The sequence below is a fragment of the Phyllobates terribilis genome, unplaced genomic scaffold, assembly GCF_046119375.1.
Source record: "Phyllobates terribilis strain yellow unplaced genomic scaffold, ASM4611937v1 Scaffold_5__5_contigs__length_657084704, whole genome shotgun sequence".
Taxonomy (NCBI): Eukaryota; Metazoa; Chordata; class Amphibia; order Anura; family Dendrobatidae; genus Phyllobates; species Phyllobates terribilis.
In genome coordinates this window covers 9,355,009-9,370,773 of record NW_027362765.1, presented here as the reverse complement: position 1 = coordinate 9,370,773, position 15,765 = coordinate 9,355,009, and the positions used below count along the sequence as shown (strand labels likewise).

At 42.3% G+C, this 15,765-nt stretch overlaps 1 protein-coding gene and 1 long non-coding RNA gene across 3 annotated transcripts in view; one reads left to right on the top strand and one right to left on the bottom strand.

The window, feature by feature from the left end:
• Positions 1 to 5,031: 5,031 nt before the first annotated feature.
• LOC141271754 (uncharacterized) overlaps positions 5,032 to 15,765 on the bottom strand; it is a 28,240-nt gene continuing 17,506 nt past the window's right edge. For both annotated transcript variants that reach the window (XM_073681858.1, XM_073681857.1), the window contains 3 exons: positions 11,560 to 11,801; positions 11,025 to 11,200; positions 5,032 to 8,458 (listed from right to left, as the gene is read on the bottom strand). In XM_073681858.1, the coding sequence (XP_073537959.1) occupies positions 6,835 to 8,458; positions 11,025 to 11,200; positions 11,560 to 11,801 (2,042 nt within the window). In that variant the 3' untranslated portion in view covers positions 5,032 to 6,834. The remainder of the gene's footprint in view (positions 8,459 to 11,024; positions 11,201 to 11,559; positions 11,802 to 15,765) is intronic.
• LOC141271757 (uncharacterized) overlaps positions 6,165 to 15,765 on the top strand; it is a 30,848-nt gene continuing 21,247 nt past the window's right edge. Inside the window, exons 1-2 of the long non-coding RNA XR_012321931.1 lie at positions 6,165 to 6,546; positions 8,688 to 8,826. This is a non-coding gene — a long non-coding RNA (uncharacterized lncRNA). The remainder of the gene's footprint in view (positions 6,547 to 8,687; positions 8,827 to 15,765) is intronic.

Below are 15,765 nucleotides of genomic sequence, written 5' to 3'. Positions count from 1 at the left end.
GGTCAGGGCTGTGGCTGGGCCAGTCGAGAATGGTCACAGAGTTGTTCTGAAGCCACTCCTTTGTTATTTTAGCTGTGTGCTTAGGGTCATTGTCTTGTTGGAAGGTGAACCTTCGGCTAAGTCTGAGGTCCAGAGCACTCTGGAAGAGGTTTTCATCCAGGATATCTCTGTACTTGTCCGCATTCATGTTTCCTTCAATTGCAAGCAGTCGTCCTGTTCCTGCAGCTGAAAAACACCCCCATAGCATGATGCTGCCACCACCATGTTTCACTGTTGGGATTGTATTGGGCAGGTGATGAGCAGTGCCGGGTTTTCTCCACACATACCGCTTAGCATTATCAACAAAAAGTTCTATCTTTGTCTCATCAGACAAGAGAATCTTATTTCTCATAGTCTGGGAGTCCTTCATGTGTGTTTGTTCAAACTCTATGCGGGCTTTCATATGTCTTGCACTGAGGAGAGGCTTCCGTCGGGCCACTCTGCCATAAAGGCCCGACTGGCAAAGCGCTGCAGTTGACTTTGTGGAACTTTCTCCCATCTCCCTACTGCATCTCTGGAGCTCAGCCACAGTGATCTTGGGGTTCTTCTTTACCTCTCTCAGCAAGGCTCTTCTCCCACGATTGCTCAGTTTGGCTGGATGGCCAGGTCTAGGAAGACTTCTGGTGGTCCCAAACTTCTTCCATTTAAGGATGATGGAGGCCACTGTGCTCTTAGGGACCTTGAGTAATGCAGAAATTCTTTTGCAACCTTGGCCTGAATACCAGGGTCTGAATACTTATGACCATGTGATATTTCAGTTTTTCTTTTTAAGAAATTTGTAAAAATTTCTACATTTCTGTTTTTTTCAGTCAAGATGGGGTGCAGAGTGGACTTTAATGAGAAAAAAAATGAACTTTTTAGAATTTACCAAATGGCTGCAATGAAACAAAGAGTGAAAAATTTAAAGGGGTCTGAATACTTTCCGTACTCACTGTATATATCAGGATGGGGGGTGGTCAAAATCTCGCAACGAGTCCCATCAGACCCTATTTATGCATCTGATTATACTGTGTGGGGGGATGGCGGTACTATGGGAACTTTACACTATGTGGGGCCAAGAAAGGGGCCCTGTACTATGAAAACAATACGTTTCCTCCCTTCCTGCCTCCATAGTTGGGTCGTATGTATCTATTACAGGAAACAGAACAAAAACCTTATGATTCTTATAAAGGGGCAACATAAGACCCCAAAACAGTCTCTGTGCTGAAGTGGTTAATGCCCCCTGCGCCCAGTAATGGGGGATCTCCACATACCTCCACCTGCAGAGCCGCCACGGTTGCGTCTAGTTTGGAGTTGATTTTTTGTGGTCCTCAAACAATCAACTCCATTCTAGCTGATTCACCAGTGAGCCGTCTAAATCGGAGTTGATTTTTTGAGGCCTCATTTTATCAACTCCACTCTAGACGGCTCACTACTGAAGTGACTAGATCGGAGTGGATATTTTGTGGTCCTCATTCCAGCAACTCCACTCTAGACGGTTCACTGGTGAGGTGACTAGATCGGAGTTGAATTTTTGAGGCCTCACTGTAGTGACATGTTTTTGAGGACCTCATTTTAGCAACTCCACTCTAGCTGATTCACTGGTGAGGTGACTGGATCGGAGTTGATCTTTTGATGATCTCTCTGCAGCTTCTCCATTCTAGACAGTTCAGTTTCTACAGTGATGTTCCTCAAAAAATCACCTCCAATGTCCAGAATGGAGCAGATTCCCGGATCCTCATAGTCTGCAATGTAGTGGAATTGGAATGTACACACATTGTAGATATATATCAGCTTTATAATTCTAATGATTTCATGTTTTTATTTTTTAGGTACTTGCTGAAACTGTTATATTTATTACGTATTTCCAAAGGGCAAAATTTTATTTTTTTCATGATTAATCAAACTTGCATTTTATTATCGCTTTTTATAATATAAATAATCACACACAGCGCTGATCGTTCAGTTTTACGCGGGGAATAACATAACAGAGCGCAGCGAAAGAGTGCTCATAATTTACAACATTGTATTGGAGTGGATTTTTTGAGGACCTCATTTTAGCAGCTCCATTCTAGCTGATTCACTAGTGAGCCGTCTAGATCGGAGTGGATTTTTTGAGGATTTCCTGTAGCCTTCACTCTGTACAGTTTGGTGCTGAGGTGACTGAAATTGAGTTTTTCAAAGATTAGGTGTAGCCTCGTGAGGAAAAACATAACAGAGTGCAGCCGACAGTCCTCATAATTTACAACATAGGATTGGAGCTCCTCATAGATTCCAATCTAGTGGCATAGGAATTATATATGGATGTATGTATTGTCACTTTTTGTAACATAAATAATTACACACAGCACTGATTGTTCAGTTTTGGCCGAATTTGACTTTTACTGTATTTCCACCAATCACAGCCACAGCATCGACATTTCTGAAGAGTGGGCGGAGCTATAAAACATTTATGTGATCATTTTTGCCACTTTTGTGATGTAAATTATGATAATGTCCACCCGCTCTTCAAAATGCTGGGGCTGACCAGGACTTGTGGACAGACAAGAAAAGTAACATTTTGTCAAACATGAACAATCAGAGCTTTGTGTAAGTTTTTAAACTGTGAAAAGTGATAATATAAAAAAAATTTTTTTTAAGTTAACCAAAAAAAAAAAACTGGCCCAGCTTTGTACCTCTCACCTTTTATTAATACTGGCTTGCAAAATTTGTTTCTTAATGAATTGTGGCTGTAATCTTGTATAATGTCTGCCAAGAAATAATAAAACACCCTGCAGCAACTCCAATCTATATGTCTCAGCACAGAGATGACAAGATTGAGCTGCTGCCCTGAGGTCCATGATTTGTGGGCACAATGTACTGTGTATAAGGACGTCCTCTTTACAGAAACTTCAATCTAGATGTCTCAGTACAGAGGTGACTAGATCAGAGTTACTGCACCGAGGCTCATGATTTCTGTGCACTGTACTGTGTATATGGATGTCCTCTGTACAGCAACTCCATTCTGTCTCACTACAGAGGTGACTAGATGGGAGTTGCTGCCCTGAGGTTCATAATATTTGGGCAGGCAGTAATGTCTATAAGGGAGTCACCTGGAAACGGTGATCCCTGCACGGCCTTACTCCCCTGATGGTGGGGCCGATGAAACGCGTCGGGAGAAAACACACTTGAGATAGCGATTTATTGAGACAATTGGTCCGGAGGCTGGTATGTCACATGATGAGGGCATAGAGCTGCAAGAGAAAGTGTGGACAGTGAATAAACTCGGCGAGGTCGTTCGTCATTTCATAACGTTTTTTTAGCACACACAAGTCTTTTGATTGTTTTATCAGGTATATCCAGGTAGAAACTTTAATAGAGCTAATGTATCCTGACATCTCCTGGTGAGGGATGTCTGGAGCCAGGACCATCTTAAGTTCAAATCTAATGAGATAAAGATACTGCTGAGTTCTAGGCCCTATTATTGATGCTTTGCATTAAAGGCAAAAAAGAGGGAGGAGAGGGTTCAACTCACCATCCCCTCGGAGTTTGTTTGTATGCTGCGTTCTTCACCCCCGCCCTCTCATCAAGACTGGCATGAACATTAATCAGGTGCATAGTTCTTTTAAGGTGATAACGCAGCAATTTAGCTCGAGTAGTTAATATTTTGTATGCATTTATGTACAGTACAGACCAAAAGTTTGGACACACCTCATTTAAAGATTTTTCTGTATTTTCATGACTTTGAAAACTGTACATTCACACTGAAGGCATCAAAACTATGAATTAACACATGTGGAATTATATACGTAACAAAAAAGTATGAAACAACGGAAAATATGTCTTATATTCTAGGTTCTTCAAAGAGAATGCCAAGAGTGTGCAAAGCAGTCATCAAAGCAAAAGGTGGCTACTTTGAAGAACCTAGAATATAAGACATATTTTCAGTTTTTTCACACTTTTTTTTTTGTTAAGTATATAATTCCACATGTGTTAATTCATAGTTTTGATGCCTTCAGTGTGAATGTACAATTTTCATAGTCATGAAAATACAGAAAAATCTTTAAATGAGAAGGTGTGTCCAAACTTTTGGTCTGTACTGTACATAAATGACATAGCCGAGTGCTGTGATGGCCTATTTTTTATTAGTCCCATACAGAATCCATGAATGGATGGACAGACCTGTGCTATGTATACGTGAAAATTACTTAATTAAACATGGACAGTCTTTCCTAAGTAACATTGGGGTCCCTGGTGGTCCTAACCTCAGCAACTTATGTTTTATCCAATATGACTAACAGCACGTCCCTCACTCGGCCTGTGTTCATGGACTGTAATGTAATCAGGCCTAGGTCAACATTTCTTGTTGCATCTAGTGGATGTGAACCCTTCCCCCATCCAGAGGCTGATCCCAGTAGACAGAACAATAGACTCATATTTGGCCCAGTCAGTTGCGTGGTGACTCCCAACGCTGGAGGGTCTCAGGCTGCGGCCAGATCCTCGTGGCGTGTGTGGATTGATAGAAGTTGCCATGTGGGATTGTGTTGTGTCCCTCATCTGCTGGACCCATTGAACTCATCCAAGGACTATTTCTATATTTTCCCTGGCGTCGGATTACCGGGAGACACCCCCGGACTTGTTTCTGCTGTTATGGACTCTTTGCGGACTAGCAGAATTACCTTCATTCGTGCTGTTCCATTTTCCCTGTTCAATCCAACGAGATTTATTTGATCATCGGCCTGGTGTCCCTTCCTGCTCTGTCACACACCCCGTCACAGTGACCACTAAAAATTTAGTTCTCCAGGCCACCTGGAATGCAAAACCACCACAGAAGGTTGTGATGCACCAAGATTGCCAAAGAAACACTGCTGTGACCTAATAAAATAGTCTGCAGGAGGAACACGATCCACATTGTTGCAGATCTATTATTGTGGACATTTGTGTAGATACTTCTGGATTTTTTGAAAATATAACGTTTATACACCTTGATAGTTTGATCTCTATCAGTTACTGGTCATTAATGCCACAACAAGCTTCTCTCAAACTGTTTAATTAAAAAAAATATAAATAACAAAACATTGACAAAGGCAAAACGTTTGTACCAGAGTAACCTGTGATTTTAGTTACATATAAAAAACATCTATATGAAGAAGTTACTGACATTTGTAAAATACAAAAAGTAACAAACAAATGTAACATTACACAAAACATGTTGCTCATAGTTCCTGCCATTAGAATGAGGTCTGTATGTAGTACACTAAGATGGCACGGATCATCCACAATCAATGGAGGACTTCTGAGATATGAAGACTTTGAATTGATATTGCGTGTCATGGTGCGCAGGAGTAATGGCAGAGATCACATGGATCAGGTCACACAAGGAGGCAGGATCTGCTTTGAATGGTTTTTCCAAACAAAATACATTTTCATCAATAGATCTTGGGATAAGGCCGGCTTTCTTTCAGCTTTCCCGGCCCATTAAGATACTTTGTTCTGCCCTCAGCAGTGCAGAGAGAAGTGCACCTGCGCAGGAGCGCAATGGAGGAGACTGTGTATATGACATAGGACGCGTTATCCAAATGAAGCAGACCAGGACGCCATTCACAAAATAGGAGGCGTTGTGCCCAGATCAGCAAGGCCCAACAGACCAGGCTGCCCCTCCAGTGAGAATAAATGCTGTTTTTTAAATTATTACAGACTGGCCTGGGGACTTGTATACAGCCTTGTGGAATAAGGTGATGGAAGGTGAACATGATGGGGGACGACTACTGGGCGCTTCACAGAGAAGGTCCACAGCCTTGTATAAGACAAAAGGGAGCGAGAGAAGCTTTGAAGGGAATAGGAGCAAAAATTAATTTCCAATAATGTTGCCGAATGACTGGTGAACACATTTTTATATATAATAGTGTAAATTTGTGGGTACAATAAAGAGGTCTCTTGTACATGTAGCTTATACGCAATTTTGTGTGCATTTTTTAGGGGGGCAAAATCAATACTTTTGGGTGGGCAGGGGGGGTCAGGGCATAAAAAAAAATAAAAGTCAGTCATTGGATTTGAATAAATTTTCATAAAGCCAAATTTTACATACCTGTATCATTATTCCAAGACCTATTAAAGTGTATATTGTTCATGTGATAAACCCTTTACTGTTTTTGTTTGTAGCGAATATGTTAATGTGCAACAGATATTATACACACACACATAATATGCATATATAAATAGAATAGTAAACAACTATTTCAAGCCACTTAAAGTGGTAAAGTGCAAAGAAAAAGAAATCCAACTCGTAAATATTAAATTAAAATTAGTTCCATCAAGTTTGCTATAACCTAAGGTCAGCATTGGAAGACAGTATGATTATTTAACAGACATTTGAAGAGGAGGCCGGGCATTTGACCAGACCTTTCTATCAGCCTTGTCCAATTGTAATCTTCAAATCTACAGGAGAAGACTGATGGATGGGCCTAGTTACATGTGCTTTCACCAGCAGCCATTGCATGGAGTGGAGAACTGTGCAGTCTGTGAGGATAAAGTGTCAACTGTATAATAGTAAGTACCACAAAAATAGGTCCTCAACACATCTGATTAATCTTTATTTTATGTGCCTGACCTTATTAACTTATTCTGCAGCCACAATAGACACTGTAATACAGCAGCCATAAGAGATAAATAGTGCAAAATTTTCAATTACAACTAGTTTGCTAAATATTTTTTTCTAGGTCATAAACGTATGAATTCAAGAAAAGTAACTAGCAACTAGCCACAAAAGGTGGACAAGCTCTAAGTGTGAGATAGATATATATAATCTCTATCTATATCAAAAACACCCAACCCTACCTAAAGTAAATTTTTGTTTTTATTCTCTAGGCACATGGGACAGTAAAAGCGTTTTCTTGTTGTAACAAGTTTGTCATCTTTTTTGATATTTACACATGCTAAGTGAAACCATGATTTGCACAAGGAACATTCCACCATATGTTCATGTGCTTTGTACACGTGGCAAAGGCAGTAAGTTGTAAGAGTTAACCTTTTTTTATATATTTTCTGACGAAGCTTGGTTTCATAAGGAAATAATTCCAAACGACCCTTTTCTAGGCATAAAATTAGATGACTGCGCATCTCAGCCTGGTTAAATTCTACACTCTTTAGATCTACACCTTCGGCTAATGCCACTGCATTGGCAATTGCAAAAAGCCCACAATCATTTGCTCCATTTTGTTTCTGGCAACACATAATTGTAACATCCAGAATTTTATTACAGCCGTGGAAAAGTGGTTTGTACATTTTCAAAATTTGTTTTTTCAGAGTGTCAGAAATGGAAGAGGAGTGCAATGAGTTAAATACAGTGACCGAATTGTTGTTACATGCTGAAACTAGCCAATGTGCGCCAACATGGTGGATCTGGATGATATGGCTGCCAGTTACCAAAGGAATGTCAGAATGGGCCAACACTACTGTGTCCATCAAACCTGATACTTTAGGGCATGCTTTTATAATTAAATTCTGGCACGCATTAATTATATTATCGTCTAACCATTCTTGCTCGGTTATCAAGGCACGATCCCTGAAGCTCAATTTTATATTCTTTACAGTGACCCACACACAATCCAGCTTTTCTGTTGGGGGTGTTTGTGGGGTAGCCCCTTGTCCATCTACATTCACAGTTTCCCATACATCAGCTGTTTTATTCTCTGCCTTAGATCCTACTCTGTGAATGTCCATGTTTTTTTGTTTCCCATATTTTCTTACAGGAAGCTCCTGTATAGCTTTTGAGACTGTTATTTTTGGTGCTGGTTTCAGTGGCAAGCCACCTTCTTGGGGGATTTGTTCCCGTAATTGTAAATACAAATTACTTAATTCAACAGTGAGATGTTTCACAAAGTCTTGATTGTCCAAAAGATATACTGAGTCTATAAATCTTTTTAACACTTTGACACAATGGCGAATCAAATAGGTCAGCCGATTTCTCCTCCTAGAGGGCAATTCGTGCAGTGTTGGATCTGAACGGACACTATTTTGTGGTCTACACTCGTGTTCTTGTAAACCATTGTCACAATGCCTAGTGTTTGTGTCCACAAAACAATCACTATCCAGGATAAAAAGGGGGTTTTCAGAGTATGCTGGATTAATGTCATGCCACTGCCAATTTGCAACACGCAAAATTAAACACATGTGTTTACATGGTAGCAGAAATTTCTGCCAGTCTTTGCATGTGCAAGTGGGCCCATCCAATCCAACACAAACAGTATGCATTTTTTCTAAGTCAATTGCAGACTCGCTTTTAACTTCAAAAAGTCCCTTATCAGAGTCCAAACATTTAAGGTGTGACAAATCAAGGCCACTGTAGTAACGCTGCATTACATGGTCAATGAATCCACGAGGCCGATTTTTTAAAAACGATGGGACTTCTACGACGTATTTTCGGTAATAGTCAGAACTCGTTAAATTCATCTGTACGTATCTGTGAAAATAAAACAAGTCAGTTAAAAAAAAAAAAGCTGTTAACCTGAAGGTATAGGGTGAATTGACAGGTTAATAGGGTTTGGAAGCCGCACTGAAAGCCCTGCTGCTGTGAGTAGAGATGGGCAAACTGCTCGGTTTTACCCGGGTTTGTGAGCGGGGTTGCTTTGTTAAAGCAAACTGCTAATAACCATACTGATTATACTTACCGAGTCTGCGTTGTCTTCCAGCTCTGCTGCGGTGCTGCATCACTTTCGGGGGGAATAGTCACGTGACTGGCCACAGCCAATCACATACACTCAGAAGATAAGGGGCGGCCCAGAAGTGACGCAGCGATTCTTCACAGCAGGAAGAGAGAACGCCTACCCAGTAAGTATATTAGGTGTAGTAACTATTTGCTTGCTTTAACGGAGTAACCCCGGTCACGAACCCGGGTAAAGCCAAACAGTTCGCCCATCCCTAGCCATGAACAACTGAAGATGTTTCCTTAGCAGTGCATCAGTAAATAGTGCGCAGTGGCTGTAAACACATCCCGACACTGACTGACAGCTGGCTGTACAGTGCATCAGTAGAGAGGTTGTGGCTTCAAAATCTATCATTTGCCAATGGATGATGTGGATATTCATGTGATTAAAACAAAATTCTAATTTCATTAGTCTGCTACAACAAACAGAAAAAAAAAATAATTTGAAGTTGAAACACTCACTCTGGGGTATCTATACACCCATTTTTTGTTTTGTCATTTAAAAACAAACAAAAACAAATACAAGAACCTGTTTAATAGTAATAAATGAAGTTTTAAAACATAGCCTTCAAAAATTATGTGAAAAAAAAAAGCATTATATTTTGGACTTTTTGGTCCCATTCTTGGTTTTGCATAAAGTGGTTGTCCAATGCTTGGACTACTCCTTCTCACTCCCCATGTTCAACCCCAGAATAATAAAGCCTATACTCCCCTCTAGTGCCAGTCCGGTTCCAGTGATGTCCGAACTCGCGTTTCCATAGCCCAGGTGCCATTTTTATGACATGTGAGCTTCACAACCAATCATCACCAGTTTCCTTCTCCCCACCTTCAAATTCTTAAGTGAACTCTGCATCTGCCACCCACTTCATATCAATTGCTCCTGCATACCAAGGCAAGGAGAATGAAGGTGGAGGTGACTAGTCTCGGACCTTGCTTGTCATAACAATGTCATCTAGGCTCCAGGAAGGATCGTTCTGACATCGCTTGAACAGTGCCGGCCCAAGGGTATTTTTTTCTTTTTAGATGGGTGCGCACATGGAGAATAAGAAGTGGTTGTCCTACAAGTGGACAACCCCTTAAAGCTGGAGACACACTGGGCAAAATGCATGCGATATACTCGCAAGAGTCTCGCATGCCTCACCTGGCACGACCGCCAGCTCTCTGGACAGGAGTGTATCAGGTGCATGTGTTTCTGTAAAGCTGCTGACCCGATCCTGTCCAGAGAGCCGGTGGTCGTGCCAGTTGAGGCATGTGAGACTCGTGGGAGTATCTCACATGCATTTCACCCAGTGTGTTTCTGGCTTTAAAGCAACATTCCATGCTTTTTTTTTTTATTTATTGCACCACTGGAGTGGTGCTTTAAATTTAATTCCCCTGCCTCTTGTCTTATACTTACCCTCCCGACCCGTGGCTTCATCCTTTAAGTGCCGCGTCACTCCTATGGCAACATCTTTTGTATAGAAGTCCGAAGTAACCTCACAAGTGTTCAATGCAGTATGAGAGGCAGATCTAGGCTCTCGTAAAGATGTATTGATTTGTGACCTACAGCAACCCCATAAAAAACTGGAGCTGCTGGCAGATCCCAAATCTCCACTAACTGTAGTAACGCTGGAAACAGATGAAAACTGAGGCAGGTGAGTGTAAAGACTGGAGCCAGAGGCCTTGCATTTAAGCACCACTGTACTGTTAAAAAAAAAAAAAAAAAAGATAAATTGTGCTTTAAGTAATGGGCAACCCGAAATACGATCCATGATGCCTGAATCACAGGCAGCATAAAAGATACTGGCTACATTATATTGTAGATATCTTGGTTCATAGTAACTCTGTAAAGCATGCTGGTACCATGTGTCTTAGATGACAAGTGCTTGAAGCACGTCTGTCCACAGAAAGCTTCTGTACATCACACTTCAAAAACTGATAGGGAGAGACCTGTCAGTCATACAGAGCAGGACAGGGAGAATAGTTTGGGGAAGGACCTGCTGTTTGCACTTGTAATCTGAGACACGTGGTTCCCAGCATGCTTTTCAGAGTTACTAAGAAATGCTGCAACATCCTGGAGTAAGATAACACATCTGCAATATAATCTAGCCAGTATCATGTATGCTGCCTGCAGTTCGGGCATCATGGATCTGATGACAGGATCCCTTTAAAAAGGAATATTCAAAGATTAAATTGATTTACTAACTAGAAAAAAACCTATGTGAAAAAATGCAGGTAAATGGGAGAAGAAAACAGCTAAAAAATATTTAACACTATTGGTAAGGTTAAGTTCATGATATGTATGATTACAGGCATACACTAAAAAGTACTGAAAAGGACTTACTTTTGATACATATCTGTGAAAAATTCAAAATGCAGAACACGGATCAACTGGCTTAAATTACAGTTTTTCAGACTTGATAGATAAGAATGCTTCAAAGTCTGATGTTGCCTTTCTAGACCATTGTTGGTATTGATTCCAAATTGTTGTGTCCCAGTACGATACACATGTGCCCATTTCTTGTAAGAAAAAAAAAATCATGTTAGAGCATACTGATACGGCAAAGCAGCCCTATAAAGTAACAATTAAAAATAAAAAAATGGTGTTATGAAGACAGATTTTACTTACAAGATATAGATAACATACAGCTTGTTATGCCAAGCAAGCCTTTAACCCTGCTCTGCATATTGTAAAAACTATGTTTCTTTGTACTTGATGCAAAAAATATATGTTGTTTTGAGTAAAAATTTACTTGCCTGTGATTAGGTAGTATTTTCAATCAGATTTGAAATATTGGATATTAATATAATCATAATGACCCATAAAATAAATCTATAGTATCAATAAATCTAAAATCAAAAGATATTTGTTGGTTTACCTTTATATCCGGTAGCCATTTATGTGAGAACCACATTCTCAACATCTTATTTCTCTTCCAGACATTGCTAGATGTTAGAGTAGCCAAGGCTGTATCATGTTCTTCTCTTGAAGAAGCAAGAGCTATGCCCCGAAGCAAGGCCAGAACTTCTTTTTTATTTTCATGAACACCATGCACTTTTTGGTTAACCCATTCTGTCCAAGCTTTCTCCCGATGAAAGTCACACAACTTTATGTCAGCATCTAAACATAATATTTTAAAGAAAGTTACAAATTAACTAAACTATTACTTGTATCTAATATTTAAAGGGGCTGTCCTCTACTCAGCCAACCCCTTCTCAGTTTCTAAATTTACCCACAACAAAATAATACCTACATAATTTCTGGCACTGTTCCAGAGGTCAGCAATGGCTCTCCCAGTGCTTGCATGACATCCAATGTGTTCAATTAGCAACCGCTTCACTCACCCCTCCTAAGAAATCAGAAACCTGAAGTAACAGCAGTGGACACTGGATATGTCACACAATACCTCCCTGCAAGCAATGTTACAAGAGCTCCAGGAGAGACAGTGCTGAAACGGTCTCCAAGTAGTGGATAACCGTTCTAACCTATGCATGACCAAAAAAGGTCCAGAGCACCACAATAATGAAGATTTGCTTAAAAATGTGTGGGCCAGTACCCAACATTTCATTTCAAAATATCTATTTTTAAACCATTATCAATGTAACTACCTTTACTCTAAACTAACAAAACACTTATACTTATCTAGCTAACCCCCCCTTTTTTGGGGTTGAGGAGGGGGGGGGGTGGCGGCGAGGGGAGAGAGGGAATTCCTTCACTTTGTCTTGTCAAAGAACAGGATGTCACAGGAGACCAGGGTTGCAATTACATTTCTTCATCATCCCTCACCTGTACTGGAACACAATGCTATCAGGAGGAGGGGCTGCAGTTATTTACTATAGGAGTCTTGACTCTCAGCCGTCACAAGACATCCTGGATAGTGATGAGTGAACTTTGCTCGAACGTGTTTGCCCATTTCAGATTCGGCAAGAACATGGCCGATTCAGTTTGGGTTGGTCAGACAAGACCAATTTCCAAAAAAGTCAGCGAACAAAGGTTTGCTCAGTGAGTGATCGGATTAAAAAAAGCATTACTGCGTTTAAGTGATGCTTTTCTTCTACCTTCTGACTGTGTAGGATAACGGGTAGGATAGCGGGTGGGATGTGTTTGCATGTGTTTGTTGAGAGGAGGGGTGTGGGAACAGTAGTGTCAGACTATTTTTTTTCTCTTGCACGGCATTTTCTGTGTGCATGTTGCAGGTCAGCCGCCAATCAGGGCGAATAAAACATCCATAAGTTGAAGACACAAGGGCTTGTGTCATTTTATGGCTGTTTCTTTAGATACCAAAATCACGTCTGTAGGGATATAAGAAGCAGACATTTGCAGTCGCCACCATTTTCAGTGTTACTGGTTAGACACATTGCTGCTGCACTCCGTACAGCTCCATCCGCGTTACACAATTAGATAGCTAGTACTCCATCGCTTTTTAGCATTTTGTGCCGAGAACAAGTGTAATTCCTAAACCTGTGTGTGTTGCCAAAGCTGCGGTTTTTTTTGCATTCAGGAAGCGATTGCCATATCCATCAGTTTCCCCTAAAAAGGTTGAATTTGGCCTCAAACAAGTGCTTACCAAATCTGTGTGCAGAAAAGCCGAGTGGGAAATCCTGAGTAGGGATGGGTGAACTTGTGGTTTTTACCTGGGTTCGTGACTGGGGTTGCAGTGTTAAAGCAAGTTAATGGCTAATAATCAGGCTGATTATACTTACCATGTCCGCGTTATCCCGTTCAGCTGTGCCGCGACGCTGTGTCAATTCCAGGGAGAATAGTCACGTGACTTGCCACAGCCAATTACATACACCAAGATGATAAGGTGCGGCCTGGAAGTGACGGAGCGATGCGTCACACCAGGAAGAGAGAATGCGCACCCGGTAAGTATATTAACATTATTAACTATTGGCTTACTTTATCGCCGCAACCCCGGTCACGAACCCAAACAGTTTGCCCATCCCTAATCCGGAGGTCGTGGTGGAAAGGGGAAGGGGAAAAAGTTTATTGTAAAGGGGAACTAGTCTTGGTGTTGGAGGTGTATGTGGGGGTAGGTGCTACTGGTAATATTACTGAAAGCAGTAGTAACCAAACATTGGCTTATCGTCGTATCCCAAGCGAAGTGACAACTTCTGTTACTGGATGGCCTACTCCAGTCTCTGTTTGCCAGCAGCAGAGAAATACGAGTTGTGGATGAGGCCCAGAAAGAGCTTTTGCTACAGTTAATGGAAACCACTGCATCAAGTGGCCTGTCCTGTTCCTCCACCCCATCATCAAACAGTACAGTCCTCAGAGGTGGCGCCCCAATTACCCATGTGTCACACTCACAAGTCTCCAACCGCACAAATGACTGGGGAAACACAGATGACGGCTTCTGCTGAGATGTTCACACATTATATTCCATGGGCATCAGAGGTCTGCTCCAAACATACTCCAGAGGAGGAAAGCATCTGAACCGATGCCCAAAATCTTTTGCAATCTTTCTCTGGAGATAGAGGAAATTAGGTTCTAGCAGAAATCAAAACCCTGGTTGCCAGACGTTAACCCCCCGGGGTAGAGTTGATGGCGATGATGAGAGTCAGATACCTGAGGAAAACCCGCACTGTACGTTCAGAGCAGCAAGTGTAGGAGGGCGACTCATGGCGAGGAGTTGGACAACAGAGCGGATGATGAGGTTTTAGATCTGACTTGGAATGAGCCCAGAGTAACGCAGCTGACCAGCTCAGCAGAGGAGGAAAAAAGACAGATTTTGGTAAGAACTTACCTGTAAAATCCTTTTCAGCGAAGGAAGGAAGAGGGACACAGATCCATTACTAGTGGGTAGGCGGAGCTCCACAGGATAGTTCACCTCAGATTAGAAAAAAGTGACGACCGGCCCCTCCAGCTTAGACTCCTCCTACTCCCATGTCCTTCAGTCCGTACACAAGCTAAGGAAGAGCAGACAACACCAGCGGAACAACACAACCCCCTCCGAAAATTCAGAAATGCGAGAGAACAGGTTATGCATATAACAGAAAAAACACACAGTCCCAGGCACTACTCACTGGACCTGACAACTGCGATGAGCTGGCAATGCTGGAACAGAGCCCTAGATCGCCGACCCCAGCCCAGATGACCGCCATCAGAGAGGAGTCGCGCCGCATCTGGAAAACAATAATACACTTCTGCCATGGGAGGGTGCTGTGTCTCCCTTCCTTCCTTCGCTGAAAAGGATTTTACAGGTAAGGTCTTACCAAAATCCGTCTTTCAGCAGCAGAAGGGAAGGAAGGGAGACACAGATCCATTACTAGGGGGACGTCCCAAAGCAGTCCAGAACTCAAGGGTGGGAAACCGTGGCAGAATCGCCAACACCCCAACAACTTAGGCAAGCGCGCAACAAGAGCCGAAAACGAGATAAAGAGATAACCTAAAACCGCCGCCTGCAGGACCCTCCGTCCCAAGGCCGCATCGGCGGAAGCACTCACGTCCACTTTATCAAATTTAGTAAAAGTGTGAACGGAGCGCCAGGTAGCCGCCCGGCAGAGCTGCGCTGCCGAGGCCCCCTGACGAAAAGCCCACGACGAACCAACAGCTCTCGTGGAATGAGCTCGAACCTTAACCAGACAAGGCTCGCCCTTGAGCTGGTACGCCTCCAGGATAGCCGAACGTATCCACCGAGCTATAGTATCCTTGGAAGCCCGCACACCACGCCGACGACCAGCAGGAATCACAAAAAGAGTGTCCGACTTCCGAAACCCTTGCGTGATTGTAAGATAGAACTTCAACGTCCGCACCAAATCCAACGCGTGCAAGGCCCGCTCCTTTGGACTCTTCGGTTTCGGACAGAGGGAGGGCAACACAATGTCCTGATTGACGTGGAAACGCGACACCACTTTAGGCAGAAAATCGCAATGGGTACGAAGCACCACGTGATCTGAGTGGAACTCCAGAAAAGGGGGCGAGCAAGACAGTGCCGCCAACTCAGAAACCCTTCTCAAAGAGGTGACCTCCACCAGGAAGGCCACCTTCCAAGAAAGCAAGTAAAGCGTAGCTGAATCCATAGGCTCAAACGGTCCATGCTGAAGAGCCCCCAAGACTAGATTGAGCCGCCAAGGAGCCACAA